Raw genomic sequence first — 17,383 nt, 5'->3', positions numbered from 1 at the left:
TGGCTGTTAGTTTAGAGACTTTAAATATATGGTAGCATGGCTAGTGTGTTGGGTCGGTGCACGTCCTCATCGCATTGTTTGTCAAAGGTAACACTCCTGTCTTAGAATGAACTACTTCATAAATACATCAGTTACTTACCTGTAGAAATAAAACACAATTTGCAAGTGATATAAATTTATCTGATCATTGCGTATTAGCTTCCACTGTGATTGCACACGTATATACATGAAAGATTAAGAATGTCTAAGTCAAATAATTTGCCACTTGCCAAAAAGTTACAATCATGTAATAGCCAGATTGGAAAGGTATTGGACGTTGGCCAAGTGTAGGGAACTCTTCTAGCAAGTTTAGCGAAGATTTAGAGCTCAGGATGAGGTTCTGGATGTAAGTTTGCTCATTGAGCTGGAAGGTTTGTTTGCAAACGTTTTGTCACCATACTAGATAACATCTTCAGTAAGCTTCTGGATGAAGCACTGGTGGTGTATAGCGCACTTTATACACACACAAATAGAAAGTGGGCTACACCACCAATCCTTCATCCGGAAGCTTACTCAAGATGTCACCTACTATGGTGACAAAACACTTGAAAATGTACCTTCCAGCTCAGCAAGCAAACCTACATTCAAGTGAGATCTTCAGGGGAGACAATTTTAAAAATCCAGCATTACATTTGTTGATGCTTTAACACTCTTAGTGCAGTATTTCTATGCTCAGCATTATATTGTTCCAAGATAAGTGGTGATGCCTTCAAAGGTTCACTCAGCGATCAACTAATAAGGTAGCAGCAGTACAGCATCCAATTGAACAGCCATAGCTTCATTCCATAGGATACAGATGTGTGTATTACACTGGAATATTACAAATTGAACTACTTGTGGTAGACAGGTGCACATACATTATGCAATTGGTAATTGTTATGTCTAGCCTCCCTGTAAGTACATTCTTCACATGCACCTTGGCAATGAACAGATCTCAGCATAATGTGCATAGCATATGTTCCATTGCTGAGATTTTTTTTAAACAATGCTACATCGTTGCAATTCAGATGTTAAACCAGGATCTCTTGTACACAGCAAAATATCCCATACCACAATTAAAAGAAAAAGGGAACCTTTCTGCTGTACAGCTCATATCTATTGGTCAACTCTCACAGTGCTCCCTTGGAATGAGGCAGACACTTCGTACAGAGTCCTTGAGTAAGGAGGGCCAGAGAGAAAGTTGAAAGAGAAAAGTTGTATGAAATCAGGATGAAGTCCATGAGAGCCAAAGGATGTGGAAAAGAAAAAGGCTAAGGGAGAAAAACATATTTAAAAAAAGATATTAATATTAGTCATTTGTTACTGCTCTCATGTCTTCAGCTTGCATCACCCACCTTACATCAAGACTAGCCAAACCTTAGTGAAATAGGGCATGCCAATGTAGGCGTTCCAGTGCACTGTTTCTACTTGTTGAGTAAAATTCACAAGTCATCTAATGGTGTTTGACCAATCATTAACTCCAAGTAGAGAACAGCTTGGATTGCAAATATTTGCCATTCTGATGCTATTGCTTGAACCCCATCAAAACAGATGAAATATCTAATTTCCTGTCTGTAAACTGTGTATATAGTAACTTTAAAAATGCTGCTTAAAATTAAATGGCTGTAATCAGTTTTAGCATATGCAAAGGATGTGGAAGGCAGTGTACATAATAAATGCAAAAAGAATTAATATTTATTAGAATAAAACAGATTAATAGTTTTACTGTCATTGTTAACTGTAAGCCTTCACAATAGATGCAGCCAATTACATCAAAACACTATATTAACATATTGTGATTTGTAGAAAGTTTTTTTTTGTTCTTCAGGTATTATGGTGAAAATAAAGATGATATCGTAGTGGTAGATGTTAAATCAAGGTAGAAAGCCACAATAAATTACACAATGAATTACAGTATGCAATAACTTACCTTATGAAGTGGATCGAAATTGTAAGGCTGGAAAACAAACTGCTCAAATGTGAGACACTCATACAGAAACCAAAAGCTGGGATTTTGCAGAATGATGTAAATTATTGTGACTGTTCTCAAGCTTGCAAAACATGAACCAATGTTCAAGATTAAGATCTTAGATTCATATTTAAGGAACGGATTCTTTATGTAAATTATAATGCATACTCATTTAACCTAATCTATTTAAAGGCATGTAAATCCTACAAAACCAAAGTTTATTTTTACCTAACTAAAATCACAAGTTTTTGCATATGCATGAAATGGATTTGAGGATGCTATAATTTAGAAATATCAGAAGAGTTCTCAGATGCTGACTTTTGAAGCAGTTGACAAAGCTTAAATGATGACTGCATAGAGCTTTCTCACACCAGAAAAACAATAAATATTCTATTAAAATCAACAATCTGCTGATTACCAGCTTACTTTAAATGAGTCAGAGCTTGTAGGTTAAGAACAGAAACAAATATTGTGACAATTATTTCATTCCTGAAGAAGGGCTTATGCCAAAACGTCGATTCTCTTGCTCCTCGGCTGCTGCCTGGCCTGTGTTTTTCCAGCGCCACATTTTTCAACTCTGGTCTCCAGCATCTGCAGTCCTCACTTTCTCCCAATTATTTAATGGGCAAAACATGAAGTTGTTCAATGATGAGTATTTTATTCAATAAATATCCAATATATCATTCAATCATCAATTCTGTGATCCTATCATAGCTCTTAACAATAAAATCTTAGAATATCACAGTTCTACCAAAGATTTGGCATTTTTATGAAATGTAGGATTTTCCCTATTTCATTCTGTATATATGTTGTCTCAATTAGATGGCCAACAGGCAGATAAATTGAGTTTCCATTTATAGACAGAGCTGGTCTCTGCACCTGAAACTACACTGGAGACATAAACTTGACTGCATTTCTAGGATACCAAATATCAGGCACAAGTAGCTAACTAGGTACAACAGTCATGCCTTCCATGATTGAATCAAACAGTACCCTGTATTCATGTGAAGAATGGCAAAATAGGAATTTCCCTTAGTTATGTTCTGTACAAAAACAAAAAAAAAGGTAGAATTATAAATTTTAGGCAGAGTCTCAATTCACAACCTTGTTACAGCCATATCATTTGCATAGGCCAAGTAGGAAACCATCGCACATTTTCAACCATTTTTACATGCTAAGTATGGTATAGTAACAGAATAGCTTTGCAATCATTTCTGTCACTTCTGCTCAGCTGAAGGAAGCCATTGACACCTGGGAAGAAAGTACTTGGGAGTATCACAGAAGTTCAAAATACCATCTTCAGTAGATAAAATGAAAACAAATGAATGTTTGCCTCTTTAGTTTTCACACAGTCCAATTTAATGAAATGAACATTAAAATGAAAGTCACACAATGTACAAGGAGTTAATCAATCTGTTTTATTTGCATGTCATGAGGGAATACCTTAAATAAGACTTCTTCGCCAGCTTGTCCACCACTGTGTTTACAACCTATTCAGGTTGCATTTTAATGAAATCTCGGTGTCTTACAAACTTCAGACCAAAGGATTCTCTTTCGAAGTGCAAAATGCAAACAAGTGATTTCAACCAATTGAAAGATGCTGAACATTCAGCATCATTAAAATATAAAATGCCTTAGTTCACTGTATTTGCAAACTTGTGATTTTTCACTTTTAATATAGTAAAACTTTGGAATAAGTTTTCTTGTTGGTACAGTCTTTATCCAAGTCTATGGTGTGCCAGCAGCTTTTTAGTTGGCTTCATTCTTTGATGCTTCATCAAAATTTTCAACAAGGTCTGCAAAATCAAGTTTTTAAAAAATTTAAAATGAAACTATTGTACTACTTATGAAATATTTTCATCCACTTTAACAGGTCAAGATATGAATTGTTAAATATACTAAGAGAAAATTATCAAACAGCTCTACACACTGCAACATTAAATTATTAATGGCAGAATGGTGAAATATTGATTTGAAGGCCTTTTTTTCCAAATTCCTGATGACAGCTCATTACAGCAGATCAAATTTAAGCTATGCAATTCTGCCGCATTCAGTCACAAATAATAGTGGACAGCTCAATAACCAACTTCAGAAATATCCCTGTCCTCAAAGACGGGAGCACAGCACAGAAGACAAAGGTGATGTGCAACAATCTGCAGTCAGAAGTGCCAGGTGAATGATATCTCTCAACCTCGGTGTGAGGTTCCCAGCATCATGTATGGCAGTCTTCTGCCAATCCAATTATCTCCACATAATATCAAGAAACAGCTGACAGCCCTGGATAGTGCAAACTCTATGGACCCCAGGAATGTGCCACCCAAAGTACTGAAGATTTGAGCCCTGGAACTATGTCCGTGCTCCAGTGTTAACTATGCCTTTAATCAAGCTTTCACACTGATATAGAGCCAGCAAAGTGGAAAATTGCCAGGTATATCCTATCCATTAAAAAAGTTAAACAGGACAAACGTAACAGTCAATCACCACCCTATCAGTATACTATCAATCCTCGAAGTGATGGAAAGATTCAACAGTGCTACAAAATAACTAAGAATCAGTTTGGAAGATTATCCTGAAGGGCTTTTGCTCGAAACATCGATTTTCCTGCTCCTCGGATGCTGCCTGACCTGCTGTGCTTTTCCAGCACCACTCTGATCTAAACCCTTGGAAGATTATCACTCTAATCATCACTCTACCTGGGACGTCATCATCTTCTTCATCAATGTCTTCAGGTTTGGGCGTTTTATTATCCAAAACTAGGTTAAACAGAAAATAAATGTTTTAGATTGTTAGCAAAAACCTACATTTCCCAATCATACGTTTACAAAATGCTAACATGTAGAGCTACAACTGCCTTGATGAAACGTAACACCATATTTCCATATTCCTTCAAAACTCAGATATTTACCACATCCAGAAAAATATCACTATTAAAAACATTTCATGACTCAAAATGATTTAAATTCTATACAGATTGTGACAACTTTAAATTAAAACGGTCATGCACAAGTTCAACAAAGAAAATAAAGCCAACAAATAAGGCGGGAACAGATCTGTATATCCCAAATATATTTATACAAGGCAATTCAAATTTTGAAGAAAAGCTCACTCTGGTATCAGGTCAAGTTCTTACACCACAAATCAACATTACGAAAATGGATTACCTGAATTGTTATCACATTGTGACTGTAGGAGTGTACGGTGTACAAATTGGCCACTGTATTTTCCACATAATAAAATCAACTATGCTTCAAATGCATTTCACTGGCTTTGAAGCACTTGAGAAGTCCTAGCTCGTGATGAGATATAATCAATCCACTTTTTTTCCTTCCTTTAAAATCATGCTAACAACTAGATCCCACTAAATTCACTGTGCTGAACTGCACAGTATAGAAGGAAGGTTTTTAGTGAAATTAATCTTATCCAGTACAAAGCTAAACAAGTAGTAACCCTTAAATACTTAAGCAGTTTTCATATAAAACTCAATGTGGATTTAACCTCCACGCCTTTATTTTAAAAAGGGTAAAACATTGTATGTAATAAAATGCTTAACACTTTGTGACACATGCAAAAATTGAATTTTTGAGTGTAATGTTTAGACTGAAAGTCAGAGTTGACTGTTACATGGGTAACATTAGAGGAATTTACATGCATGCTTGACCGAAGCGAAAACCATTACAACTAGTTGCAACAGAAGAAAGCAATAAAAATCGAAGAACTTACATTAATTATTCACAATCTGAACATTAATAATAACCAAACACATGAACATTAAAACAAAAGTTTTCACCATTTTCTAGGCAATGTGTTCATTAATGTATTTATACCCTGATAATAAAATTAGATGGCAACAACAATTATACTTTGCTTCTGGAATTTGAGCTTAGATCCCTGAAGAAAATTATGATTTTTCGACCAATCATGGGGTCAACATTTCCATAAGAATAATTTTCACATGAATGTATGTGGCAACTTCAATGAACAAACTCAGTTCACCAATGGAAATACTTTATTTCAAGCAAACCTTCATAATTTAGAACATCTAGATTACATCTCCTAACATTCTCCTCAAAGAGAATTCTTCAATTAAAAATTCCCAAGCTTTTGCAGTCTTCTTTAACTCAAGTGTTTCATCCTTATTGTGTCAAGGAATTTCTGTACCTGCTCCACTGGTATTTAAGATGGAGATGATGACTGGTTTGGGGGCATGGGTGCTGGTAGGATTTACTCCTCGGGGTTTGGTTTTTGTCCCTGGCAAGCAATAGAGCTTGAGTCATTGAAATATATCTAAGACGGAGTTAGGCATTTTCTTTTCATTGACAAGGGAGTTGATGGTAATGGAGGAAACAGGTAGGCAAGTGCAGCTGACAAGGTGAGATCAACCTTGACCTTGTTGAAAGACAGAGCAGGCCCAACTGAGTCACCTACAGTCAGTTCTGCCTTAACGTGTTTTTCTCAACATGAATTGGCTTTAAAGCAATGGAAGAATTTTGACCATTATTTGTAGAAAGTGGATTTTCCTTACCTGAGTTGGCTATAATGCAAATCTGGCCCCATTAGTTTAAACAGTGTAGCTATTGCATGATTTACTTATAATGCAAGATCGCATGAGTAGGGAATAATTGCTTTATATCAGAGCTGTACTCAATTCTAATTAGGCAAGTTGTGAACATCTCCACCATTTTGCCCATTTGTATTTAGCGTGGAATCCTGCTTTTTTTTAAAAACAAGACTTTGCTGATAAACGTAATCTCGATCATAAATTCCACATTTCAAGTATTGCCTATTTTTGAATCCCATACTTTATCAGCATGGAGTTGAGCTAGAGGATCAACCAATATTTTGTTGAATAGGAAGCAGTTATATTCAGTTGGATGGCCTACTATTGCAATTTTCCAAATATCAGGTACAGAGATTCCTTGGGATAGCAAGTAAATAAAGAAATTGGATTACGTTCCTGTTGCACAAATTTGGGTCATCCCATATCTTTTATTATCAATGCAATTCTCTTCAGCTGCAGTTGCTCTAGTAGTTAGGCAAGTGACTAGTATCCAAAAAGATTTCACAAACATCAATGACATAAATGACTAGACACTCAGTTTTGGTGATGATAATTCAGAAATAAATTCTGGTCATCATACTGCGAGAAACTACTTTAAATCTGCACCCTCTCATTCTCAATCCCAGGTTTCTGAAAGAGGTAGCTTTCAAGGTGTTCTAATCATATTGGTCTCAAATTATCTCAATGTTAGCAACTTCTGAGGGCAACTTTTTTCATTACTAGGGTGTTGCATGTATAGAATGAGCTGCAGAGGAAGTGGTAGATGCAAGTAGAGTTACAACATTTAAAAGCCATATGGACAGGTATGTGAATTGGAAAGGTTTAGAGTGATATGGGCCAAATGCAGGCAGATGGGACTAGTTTATTTTGGGAAACCTGCTTGGCATGGACAAGTTGGACTGAAGGGTCTGTTTCTGTGCTGTATGACTCCTTGTTCTAGAATCCCTCCTTCATGGGAAGTGGAACATTTATCTACTGGTGACATAATAATTTTGTTTTATTAACATTCAAAGACAGGCTGAGTTTTTTGTATAGAGAATTGAAGAAATTGAAAGTGGACAGGAACACTGCTGCAATACACAAATTAAAAACCATTATTTATAGTGGTCAGTTTAATTTTGGCATGGAATTGACTAAGACTAAAAAGGCTTTCACCTGGGTGGTAACATGATACCCAGATCAGAGGGTAGCTGAACTTTGATGAGATGAATAGCCACTGTCAGGTAGATCGTAAACAGCATGTGGATTTAGTTGATTCCAATCTGGATTTTGCAGTTGCTGGTTTCCCACTTAAGATTGTTATATATTATTATAAAGTAAATATAGGATTTTGGTGAAGTTTCTTGGTTATTGAAATTTTAGTAGTACAATTCACACAGCCTATTTACTATGCTCTCATTTCCACATCACTAACCAAGAACCAACAGGCATGTTGATTGCAGTGTATGAAGAACTTCCCAGAATTCATCCTAAATCTATTGTTTACCAGTCTAGATATGTGGTCTTCTTTTACATTCTTTGATAATATTTATAGTTTTACCCCCAACTCTATGGATTTCCTCAAACAAATACCTATAAATAACTCTTAGCCTTTTAAAAAATAACTGAACATTTACCAAGCTTAACTAAGCCTTCTGTGTGTAATTTCTTGCATTGGAACACCAGTCCCTCAAAAATAAGTCAACAAGCTTGGTGAGAAGGATATCTCCCACAACACACAAATTCCATCTTCTCCAGTTATCCTATTCACTCAACTCTCGCAATCTTGTCTTTCTGACTGCATTTTTTTTTGTTTAAGATCTGTATTTTCTGAAGTTTGCTTGATTTACTAGTTGTAGAGTCAGAGTCATAGATGTACAGCATAGAAACAGATCCTTTGGTCCAACCTGTCCATGCCGACCAGATATCCCAACCCAATCTAGTCCCACTTGCCAGCACCCAGCCCATATCCCTCCAACCCTTCCTATTCATATACCCATCCAAATGCCTCTTAAATGTTGCAATTGTACCAGCCTCCACCACATTCTCTGGCAGCTCATTCCATACATGTACCACCCTCTGCGTGAAAAAGTTGCAGATCTGTAATTTTCCAGAATGTTCTTGTATTTAAAGAACATCAACTCTTGTTGTACTTACTTTCTTACAAAAATGTAACTGGGTGCTATTTCTGTGATATTTCCCTAAGTTAGCTACTTACACAACTTAATTTCCCAAATCCTGATTCAGTGCTGTACTACTTGTAGAAACAATCTTGGATCCTCCACACAACCTCACCATTTTTCCAGATACATAATTTTTACGCTGATCCATCTTGGGGTTTAGGTTTAATGTCACCAATTATTACTGGTCCATTGTACCTGCGTTTTCTTTGATCACCTTCATTATTTCTCAATTTTATTCCTTTTTGCAGTTTAAATACAACGCTTAATAGAGTAATACTCCCATTAATTATAATTACCTGTATTTTTATTTTAAAAATTCTATAGGCATTCTTCTCTGAATAAAAATTACATTCAAGTTGAGGCATGACTAATTAAGCTGACACTCCAGCACTGTAATGACATATTGAAGGTATTGTCTTTTAAATGAGATAGTAAAAGACTTCCCAGATGGATGCAAAAAATGCCATTGCACTAACTTACAGAGGAGCTGCTCTGCCTGGCCTGCTGTGCTTTTCCAGCACCACTCTAATCTAGACTCTGATTTCAAGCATCTGCAGTCCTTACTTTTGCCTCTCCTCCCCATGCCTCTCCCCACAGCCACTGTCAGTATTTATTTCAGAACCAACCTTTTTAACACAGATTATTTTACTCAATTTTTGGGACTTTGCTCCATGCAGATTAGCTGCCACATTCATCATCTTCTAACAATGACTGCACTTAGTATTTCATTGGTTGTAAAACACTTTGGGACATTAGTTTGCAAAAAGAGTTATATAAATGCAATGTATTTCTTTTCAACATACTATTGATGTTACCTAAAATTAATTCCAATAAATCGTCGTCTCGTAATCCACTGTGACCCAGTTGATATTGTTTATTTATAGGCAGTGCAGCAGGTTGTTAATTGAATCATTTGCTTGTTCCACGTATATGCTAAAATTGATCTACATAAGCAATACAAATATATATTCCCATGGAAGATACTTGTACTACTTTCGTGGCTTAGAAAACCCACTGCACTTTTCATGCTACAAAACAGGACTAAGATCAAATTTTTAAATGCAGAATGTAACAACACAAGTACAATTATGCAAAAGATCTTATTCATACCTTGCCGAGGCAACTGTTCAGCTAACTTTCTAAGACTTGTTAGACTGTCAGCTCCAAGCTGGCTCAGGATGCCCGGAAGCATTTCTGTGATCTGTTTTGTCTCAGCATGGCCGGTAATAGCAAAAGTATTGGCAGATAATGAAGCCTGCACTTTAGGATTATTGAAGTGAATGACCTGACCATCATCCTTAATCATATTCACCTGTTTGGCACAAATTAAAAATATTCATAAGGTGTGTCATTCATCTGAATATAAAATATTTTCAATATACTGTTTCACAGCAAATTCAAATGGGTTTCTCAGGGGAATTAGCTCATGAACATGGCTGTTTAAATTTTCATTCCTAAAACAAAGACCCACTTGGTTGTATTGTTCAACGTCAGCAGCCTCCATCATCCAGACTAACTGGTCATGCTCAAGATCAGATAAGAAGGGTTCATGTTAGGCATCATAATACAACAAAAAATGTTACTTGCATCTAACATCAACAGGTCCATATTTTTCAATTGCAGTTATTGCACAAATATTAGGACTAGGAACCATAGCACTGATCAATTTGTATTTGTACTGCTCTGATTAACAGTCTACTTAGCAAAGCAAGAGAATGAACTGTGCAACACTGTAGCACCAATCTGTATTTAAAAAAGTTTAAATAAGAGCCAGACTTCAAATTTCAAAAGAAATTCAGATGGCAAAAAAGTGCCCAATGTAATTGCACTCATCCACCGTGATGCTGGGAAGCAAAAATGTAGAAACATAACTAAAACAGGATCATGTCTCTCACAATAGACCAAAATTGAAAACTGTTTTTATTAGCAAATTCAAGTCACAAATAGATCTGAAAAGTTGTGCAGAAATGTTTACAAGAGATGAAGTGATCAAATAATTTAGTAAAAATGCACAGAAGGTACCTCCTCAATTCCAGCAATATTATTAACTGCCAGTTTCTTCAGAGAGCTTTGCAATTTTTTATCATCAGCTGTAGCTGTTCTGTGTACTACCTTCTTCTTTCTGCGAGCTGTACCCTGAAAAACAATTTGATTGCAAAGTAAACCTGCATAGCCAATTACTACAAACTAGTCAAAAGTAAAAAGAATCAAAAAAGGCTTCCTCTGTTATTACAGATTAAACTTGAAACTGATCATGAAACCAACATGAGAAATATTTCTGTAGAATCCCATTAACAATATCAGCACAAAACATTCATTTACAAATATAATTTACCTGTGCAATAACACAATATACAAATAGCTTATACACTAATGCAAAGTTTAGACAATACATTACATGAACACAAAAATAGAGTGATAGGTTACAAATGAACAAGACATGGTTTACTTTAAAAGAAATTGTTCTGTTAGTAACAATTTTGTTGAGTTTAACAGGCTAAACTCAAGATGCATTTCCCATTGTAGCTATAACCAAACTAAAACATGCATTTTTTTTTCTCAAACTAAACGACTAAAGACAGGCAGATAAATAGCCACAGTCCACAATATTAGGCTATTAATCTACTTTCACGTATTAACAACCTTGGTCTGTCAATTTAAAGCTATTATATAATTTCACTGAGCAGTGAAATGAAGGCAGGTTTCATCCATCCATGCACAAAAGCTCATGCCTGGATTATGAAAGCTAAAGAACTGCCCCCGAAACAAAATAGGAGGGATCTAAACGCGTTACATGTAAAATGCATAAATTAATTAGCAATACTGCAAATTGAAAATTGGTAAAGGATTTAACAATAACACTGCAAAAGTTCTTTGGGTTCATTTTTAAATGATCATACTTCATTTAGAAACAGAGCTGTATTTCAATATTTGAAAATTATTCCTAAAACTGGAATATAACAATTTTAACATACCCTTTCGTCAGCACAGTTTCGATGTAAATGCAGTCTAATATTGATAAATGTAAGGTTAACCACAAGGTTGTTAATACGTGAAAGTAAATTAATAACCTAATATTGTGGACTGTGGCTATTTATCTGCTTGTCTTTAGTTGTTTAGTTTGAGGAAAAAAAAATGCATGTTTTAGTTTGGTTATAGCTGCAATGGGAAATGCATCTTGAGTTTAGCCTGTTAACCTCAACAAAATTGTTACTAACAGAACAATTTCTTTTAAAGTAAACAATGTCTTGTTCATTTGTAACCTATCACTCTCTTTTTGTGTTCATGTAATGTATTGTCTAAACTTTGCATTAGTGTATAATTGCTAATTAATTTTGGGAGCAAAAACAGGTTGGTAGAATATCCAAATGGCTATTAACTCAGAGGGGAATGTGCAACTAGACCTCGTACACCAGACACTGAAGGTAAGCATGCAGCTGCAGGAGATTGTACGTTAGCATACAAGGCAGCAAGTTGAATGTTAGCCTTCATAGCAAGTGAATGTGTGTACAGGACCAAGGATGTCTTGCTGTAATTAGAGACTTAGTGAGACCACACCTGGAACATTGTGGGCAGATAGAGGGAATGCAGACTGAGTCCTGGGATGGCAGGACAGACATGAGGAAAGATTGAATGGGTTAGGATTATATTCATTTGGAGTTCAGAAGCATGAGGCGGAGATCTCATACAAACCTACAAAATTCAAACAGGACAAGAAGGTAGATGCAGGAAGGATAACAAGGCGAACAAGAACCAGGGGTCAAATTCTAAGGATGTGGGATAGACCATTTGGAAGTGAGATGAAGAGAAATGTCTTTACCCAGGGACGGGTGAGCCTATGGAATTTGGCCTTGTAGAAGCCAAAAATTGTATGATTTCAAGAAAGAGTACGATAAAGCACTTGGGGTGAAAGGAATCAAAGGATACAGGTAAAGTGGGAATAGGCTATTGAGTTAGATGATCAGCTGTGATCATAATGATTGGCGAAGCAGACTTGAAAGGCTGAATGGCCTATTTCTGCTTCTATCTTCTATGTTTTTGATGTATTATAGATACAGCAACATAGAACCAGAGTGCAGACTTGACTCCTTTTATCTCATCTGCAATACTATAAGAAACTAATTTAACAAAGAGGGAGAAGCCTACTAAAGAAGTTAACCTGCAAAAATTCATGGACATTACATTAAATTTAGTTGTGAGCAGCACATATTTGAAATCCCCATGAATTTATATTGTTATTACAAGCTCCTAAAGTGTACAGTAAAATAAAGGTCTGAAAAATTCCTTTTAATATAAAGAAATGGAGTTGGAGTTAAAGCAAACATAATTTAGAAAAAATATTTCTACCTATGACCAAACCCTTCTGATCAGAAATCTTACTCCAAAAATCAGTTAACTACCTTGAAATCTGTCAAGTTAACTTTCTGCAAGAACTTCACATCATAATGTGATCATACATTAGCAGTATTACACTTGTAAGACACACAATGCCTCTTGCTCCTCACGCAATAGCCCAAGGCTAAAATACGAATCCTAGCACTGATCAGTCAGCTGTACACATAGCTAATCTTTCTGCCTGAACCAATAAACAGTTCGACTGCATGGAATCAAAGCCAAGGCAAAGGAACGTTCAATTCTCAGCATTCTCCACTGATTACAGATCAGGACTAGAAACCTCAATTCTATACCACAATATCCAGGTGTGGAACAGTAAATATTCACACGAGAGAACAACACTGATCTCTCCTGCCAAAAAGAAGAATAAATACCTTCCAGCTGCCCACCCATATTTACCCAAAATGCCATCAGGATCGAAATGCAGATGTGAAGACAGGTCTTTTTGACAACCACCCCGTCTGATTCTTCTTGAACTAAGCAGTGGAGACACGAGTGAAAAACCTTGAAATTAGAGGAACCTCGATTATCCAAATTTCAGATTTTGCGGCAAGATCGCAAGGTCCTGGTATTTGGTGAAACTGTTATCTGGCAATCGATTATCCGAACAAAATACTCAGCACCAGTATCCCTTGGATAACCGAGGTTCCTCTGTAAATACTCAAAATAATATTTTAGTAAGCTAACTGTGAAATGTATCATAAGATCAGATTGTATTGCTCATTTAATCTCCTTTCAACAGTAAAATAGACATTTTATTCATTCATTGAGAATAAAACATAATTGTACTATTTCACAGCACTGACCTCATATGTCAAGGTACCTGTCAAATGAAGGACAAATCTCTGTTCGAGTTGCCCATGCAGTGTGGCTTATTCCTAAAGTCAGAATAAAATTCCAACACTAGTTCGTCTGTGTTTAAGATGAGATTGGAGGGAGGTAATTATACTTAAAGAAAAAAGAAATAACTTCTTCCAAATTAGCACAATGTAAAGAAAATAATGAATATGTAAAGACTTTGTAATTACAGGTCAAACTTTGAAACTATTAATCAAACCAACCTAGAAGATTATTTATCATTTTGTAGAATCCTACCATTGAAATCAGCAACGTAAATATTTTCCTTCAATTCAGCTATTGTTTATAATTAAAGTAAACTTTTTATTAACCAGCAGTGTACCGGTTGATCAAGAGGTCCACATAATCAATATAAAAACATACTAAGTAATAAAATCAAAACGCAGGGGTTTACTCATCACTGTTATATTTTATATATGGCATATATCACTCAAAAATGATAATGCTACTTTGCCTTAAATAAAATCTACCGGCAGAGAATCTTCTCACGCACCCTCAACTTATGACTTGGATATTGCAGATTGTGATAATACAGTAAACTTCTGGCATTTGAGGTTATATAGTTTTTGCTGGTTTATCAAGAGTGCCAATTCATAAAGCGCCAGTTAAAACAAAGTTTGGTGTAATTGAAAGACTTTGGGTGTAACTGTTAAGGCCAGCATTTGCTATCTGTCCAGATTTGCCATAAATCATCTTAAACTTCTGTAGTCCATGAAGTATATATGTTTCCATGATGCTTTTTCTGTCAACACTTAAGATAACCAACACATTTTATTGGGTAGTTTTATACTTTAAAATTCTCTCAAACTTGCCAAAGTTGATCACATACAATGAACTGTTTTTTAACTAAAGCATTCAATGAGTATATGCAGCAACCACTGAGAAAAGCAATGAAAAATAAGTTCTTTCCCCAGTTTAATGTTGTTGGTTGAGGGGGAACGGACAGCTGCTTTTCCAAAAAATACTGTCATAGAATCTTGAACATCACTTGAAACAAGCAAGCACTATCTCAGTTTAACATCCCATCTAAAGGATTATGCTATATAAGGGAGTTCAGCACTTCCTCAGTTCTTCATTGTAGTATCAGACCAAATGTGCCTCAAACCCACAACCTATTGATTAAAGAGGCTATGAACACACTTAATACTAAGGTTTCCTTTAAAGTCACACTCCATCTGAACTTGATATGGTGTAGTCCAAAAGGTTTAGGCACAAGGAAAGATTACACTAGGTTAGGACTAATATGTTAGCTTGGTCAGAGAACTGACTAGCAGAAAGCCAAGATTCAGGATAAATGGGGCTTTTTCTGGTTGGCAAGCTGCAACTAGTGGGGTGCTTCAGGGTTCGGACTCAGGCCCCAACTATTTACAATCTACCTTTGCATCCATATCATCAATATAGTATGCACTGTAGCCAGATTTGCAGATGATATGAAAATGCGTGGTAAAGTGAGCTACAATGAAGAAATAAAAATTTGGCATCTTTTACTTATGGAATAGAATATTGTAAGGAAATGGTGTTGCAATAGTACAAGGTGAAACAGCATCTGGAATACTGTGTACAGTTTTGGACCCCAGACTTGAGGGGGGATATAAATGCATTGGAAGCAAACATTCATTACATTAATTCCAGAGATGAAAGGCTTGACTTATGAAGAGAGACAAGCAGTTTAGGCCTATACTCACTAGAGTTTTGAAGGATGAGGGAGATCTAATTGAAGGATGTAGGATGCAAAAGAGAGTTGACAAAGTAGAAGTAGTGCAAACGTTTCTCCTTGTGGGCAACCTAGAATGAGACGTCATATTTAATACTAAGGGATGACGGATTTTAAAAAGATGAGGAACTACTTCACTCAAAGGATTGTCAATATGCGGAATTCAGAAAATTCAGAATTCACTACCCCAGCAAGTAGTGGATGCCAGGACAACAAACAAACTTAAAGAGATAGATAGATTCTGAATTAGTGATGCATTGAAGGGTGATGGGAGCAGCCAAAGTGGGTCAAGACTGTGTCAGGATCAGCCATGATCGTAGTAAATGGTGAAGTAGGCTAGACTGGACTGAATGGTGAACTAGGGACTGAATTGCTTCACCCTGCTCCCAATTTTTCTGAATGCTGACAATTTACAGGAAGGTTCCAAAATAAAAGCCAATCTCAGCCAGGTCTATAATATATTCATGATATCTGTTTTCACCAGATACAGGCTGTCTACTTAATCTTTGCACACAGACTAAAACTTGCTGGCCACAAAAATACACTTGGTTACACCCGAAACATTGACTTCTCCACCTCCTGATGTTGCTGTGTTTTCCAGCCTCCTACTTGTCTACCTTACAATAATGTAAGGCACAGGTACAGGCAAAGTAACATATTACTTTACTGCAATGAGAAACTGCATTTTTAAAGTACCTCATTGCCTGCAAAAACACAGCCATTCTAAGGTCGTGAAAGGCATTATTGAAATGCAACCCTCAGCTAAAAAAAAGAGAATAGACAATAAGCAACATCCACTGTATTCAGTAATCTTACTTGAACAGAAACCTCACCTTTCCTCCTATCCGGACCTGAGCCTGCAGTTTAGCTAACTTTTCCTGATTCATAGCGTTTACTCTGAGGAAGAGAGAGAAAAAAAAAGATGAGTTCAAATTATCAATATTTACATCGAAATTTATTTGCAGGTTTGAAATTCTATCTATCCCCGTAAATTCAAATCCATGTTTCTGCTCGAAATTTTAAAGTTATTAAGTAACTCAAATACCTGAGCGCTCAAAATTAATCTTCTATGAATTCTTACACTTATTCATCATAACCCTGCTTCACTGCACTAGCACGTCCCAAACACCAAGAACAAATGGAAGGCGGATTGAAAACTTCAACTACACTCACGCAGAGTCCCTCCTGAATGTAACCGACAACAGCAATTCAATTCGGTACGAATATAAAACTCGAGTCTCAGAAAACGACCATTTTTCTCCGATCAGACGCAAGACTAATAGACTTTCCCCTCCACAACAGAAGTCGGGATGCGGCCTAACGTCCTCCTGGCCTCTGAACAACAACCAGCCACTAAATTAGCACAAACAGCCCGTTTCTAAAAACCCAGATGCCAATTAGTCTTTTTCAAAACATTGTTCCAACCATACGAACCGCTCCCCCATTAATGCTTTACTCACTCAGATGCAGATTTCACCCCGACCTGATCAGAGAGTCGACTGTCCGACGACTTACACTGTTAGAAAACTTTCCCTGCCCCACTCACAAACCTTATTATGTTTGCCCGGACCCAAAGGAAACACGCGGTGAGCAAGATGGCGGCTATGGAAAGAGATGGAGGTCGGGAGACAGTACGCGAACGCCCAGTGCGTCACCCCGCACGTGACGAGACCGGCCGCGCTCGCACATGCGCAGTGGCCTGGGTAGAG

At 36.5% G+C, this 17,383-nt stretch overlaps 1 protein-coding gene across 3 annotated transcripts; it reads right to left on the bottom strand.

Annotated features, from left to right (window-relative positions):
- Positions 1 to 3,391: 3,391 nt before the first annotated feature.
- On the bottom strand, positions 3,392 to 17,349 carry btf3l4 (basic transcription factor 3-like 4). Of its 3 annotated transcripts, none has more exons than XM_072574295.1 (6): positions 17,225 to 17,349; positions 16,508 to 16,571; positions 10,730 to 10,843; positions 9,818 to 10,019; positions 4,681 to 4,740; positions 3,392 to 3,783 (listed from the first exon to the last, which is right to left on the bottom strand). In XM_072574295.1, exons 2-6 carry the CDS (start codon positions 16,559 to 16,561, stop codon positions 3,737 to 3,739), a joined length of 477 nt encoding a protein of 158 aa, XP_072430396.1. In that variant the 5' UTR covers positions 16,562 to 16,571; positions 17,225 to 17,349; the 3' UTR covers positions 3,392 to 3,736. The 3 variants fall into 3 exon arrangements, with proteins under 3 accessions (XP_072430396.1, XP_072430397.1, XP_072430394.1); XM_072574296.1 differs by having other exon boundaries at positions 17,135 to 17,305; XM_072574293.1 differs by lacking the exons at positions 16,508 to 16,571; positions 17,225 to 17,349 and adding an exon at positions 15,646 to 15,724.
- Positions 17,350 to 17,383: the final 34 nt, after the last annotated feature.

Source organism: Chiloscyllium punctatum, chromosome 7 (assembly GCF_047496795.1).
Source record: "Chiloscyllium punctatum isolate Juve2018m chromosome 7, sChiPun1.3, whole genome shotgun sequence".
Lineage (NCBI taxonomy): Eukaryota > Metazoa > Chordata > Chondrichthyes > Orectolobiformes > Hemiscylliidae > Chiloscyllium > Chiloscyllium punctatum.
Note: the sequence above shows the minus strand (reverse complement) of the source record. Positions and strands in the feature narration are given on the sequence as shown.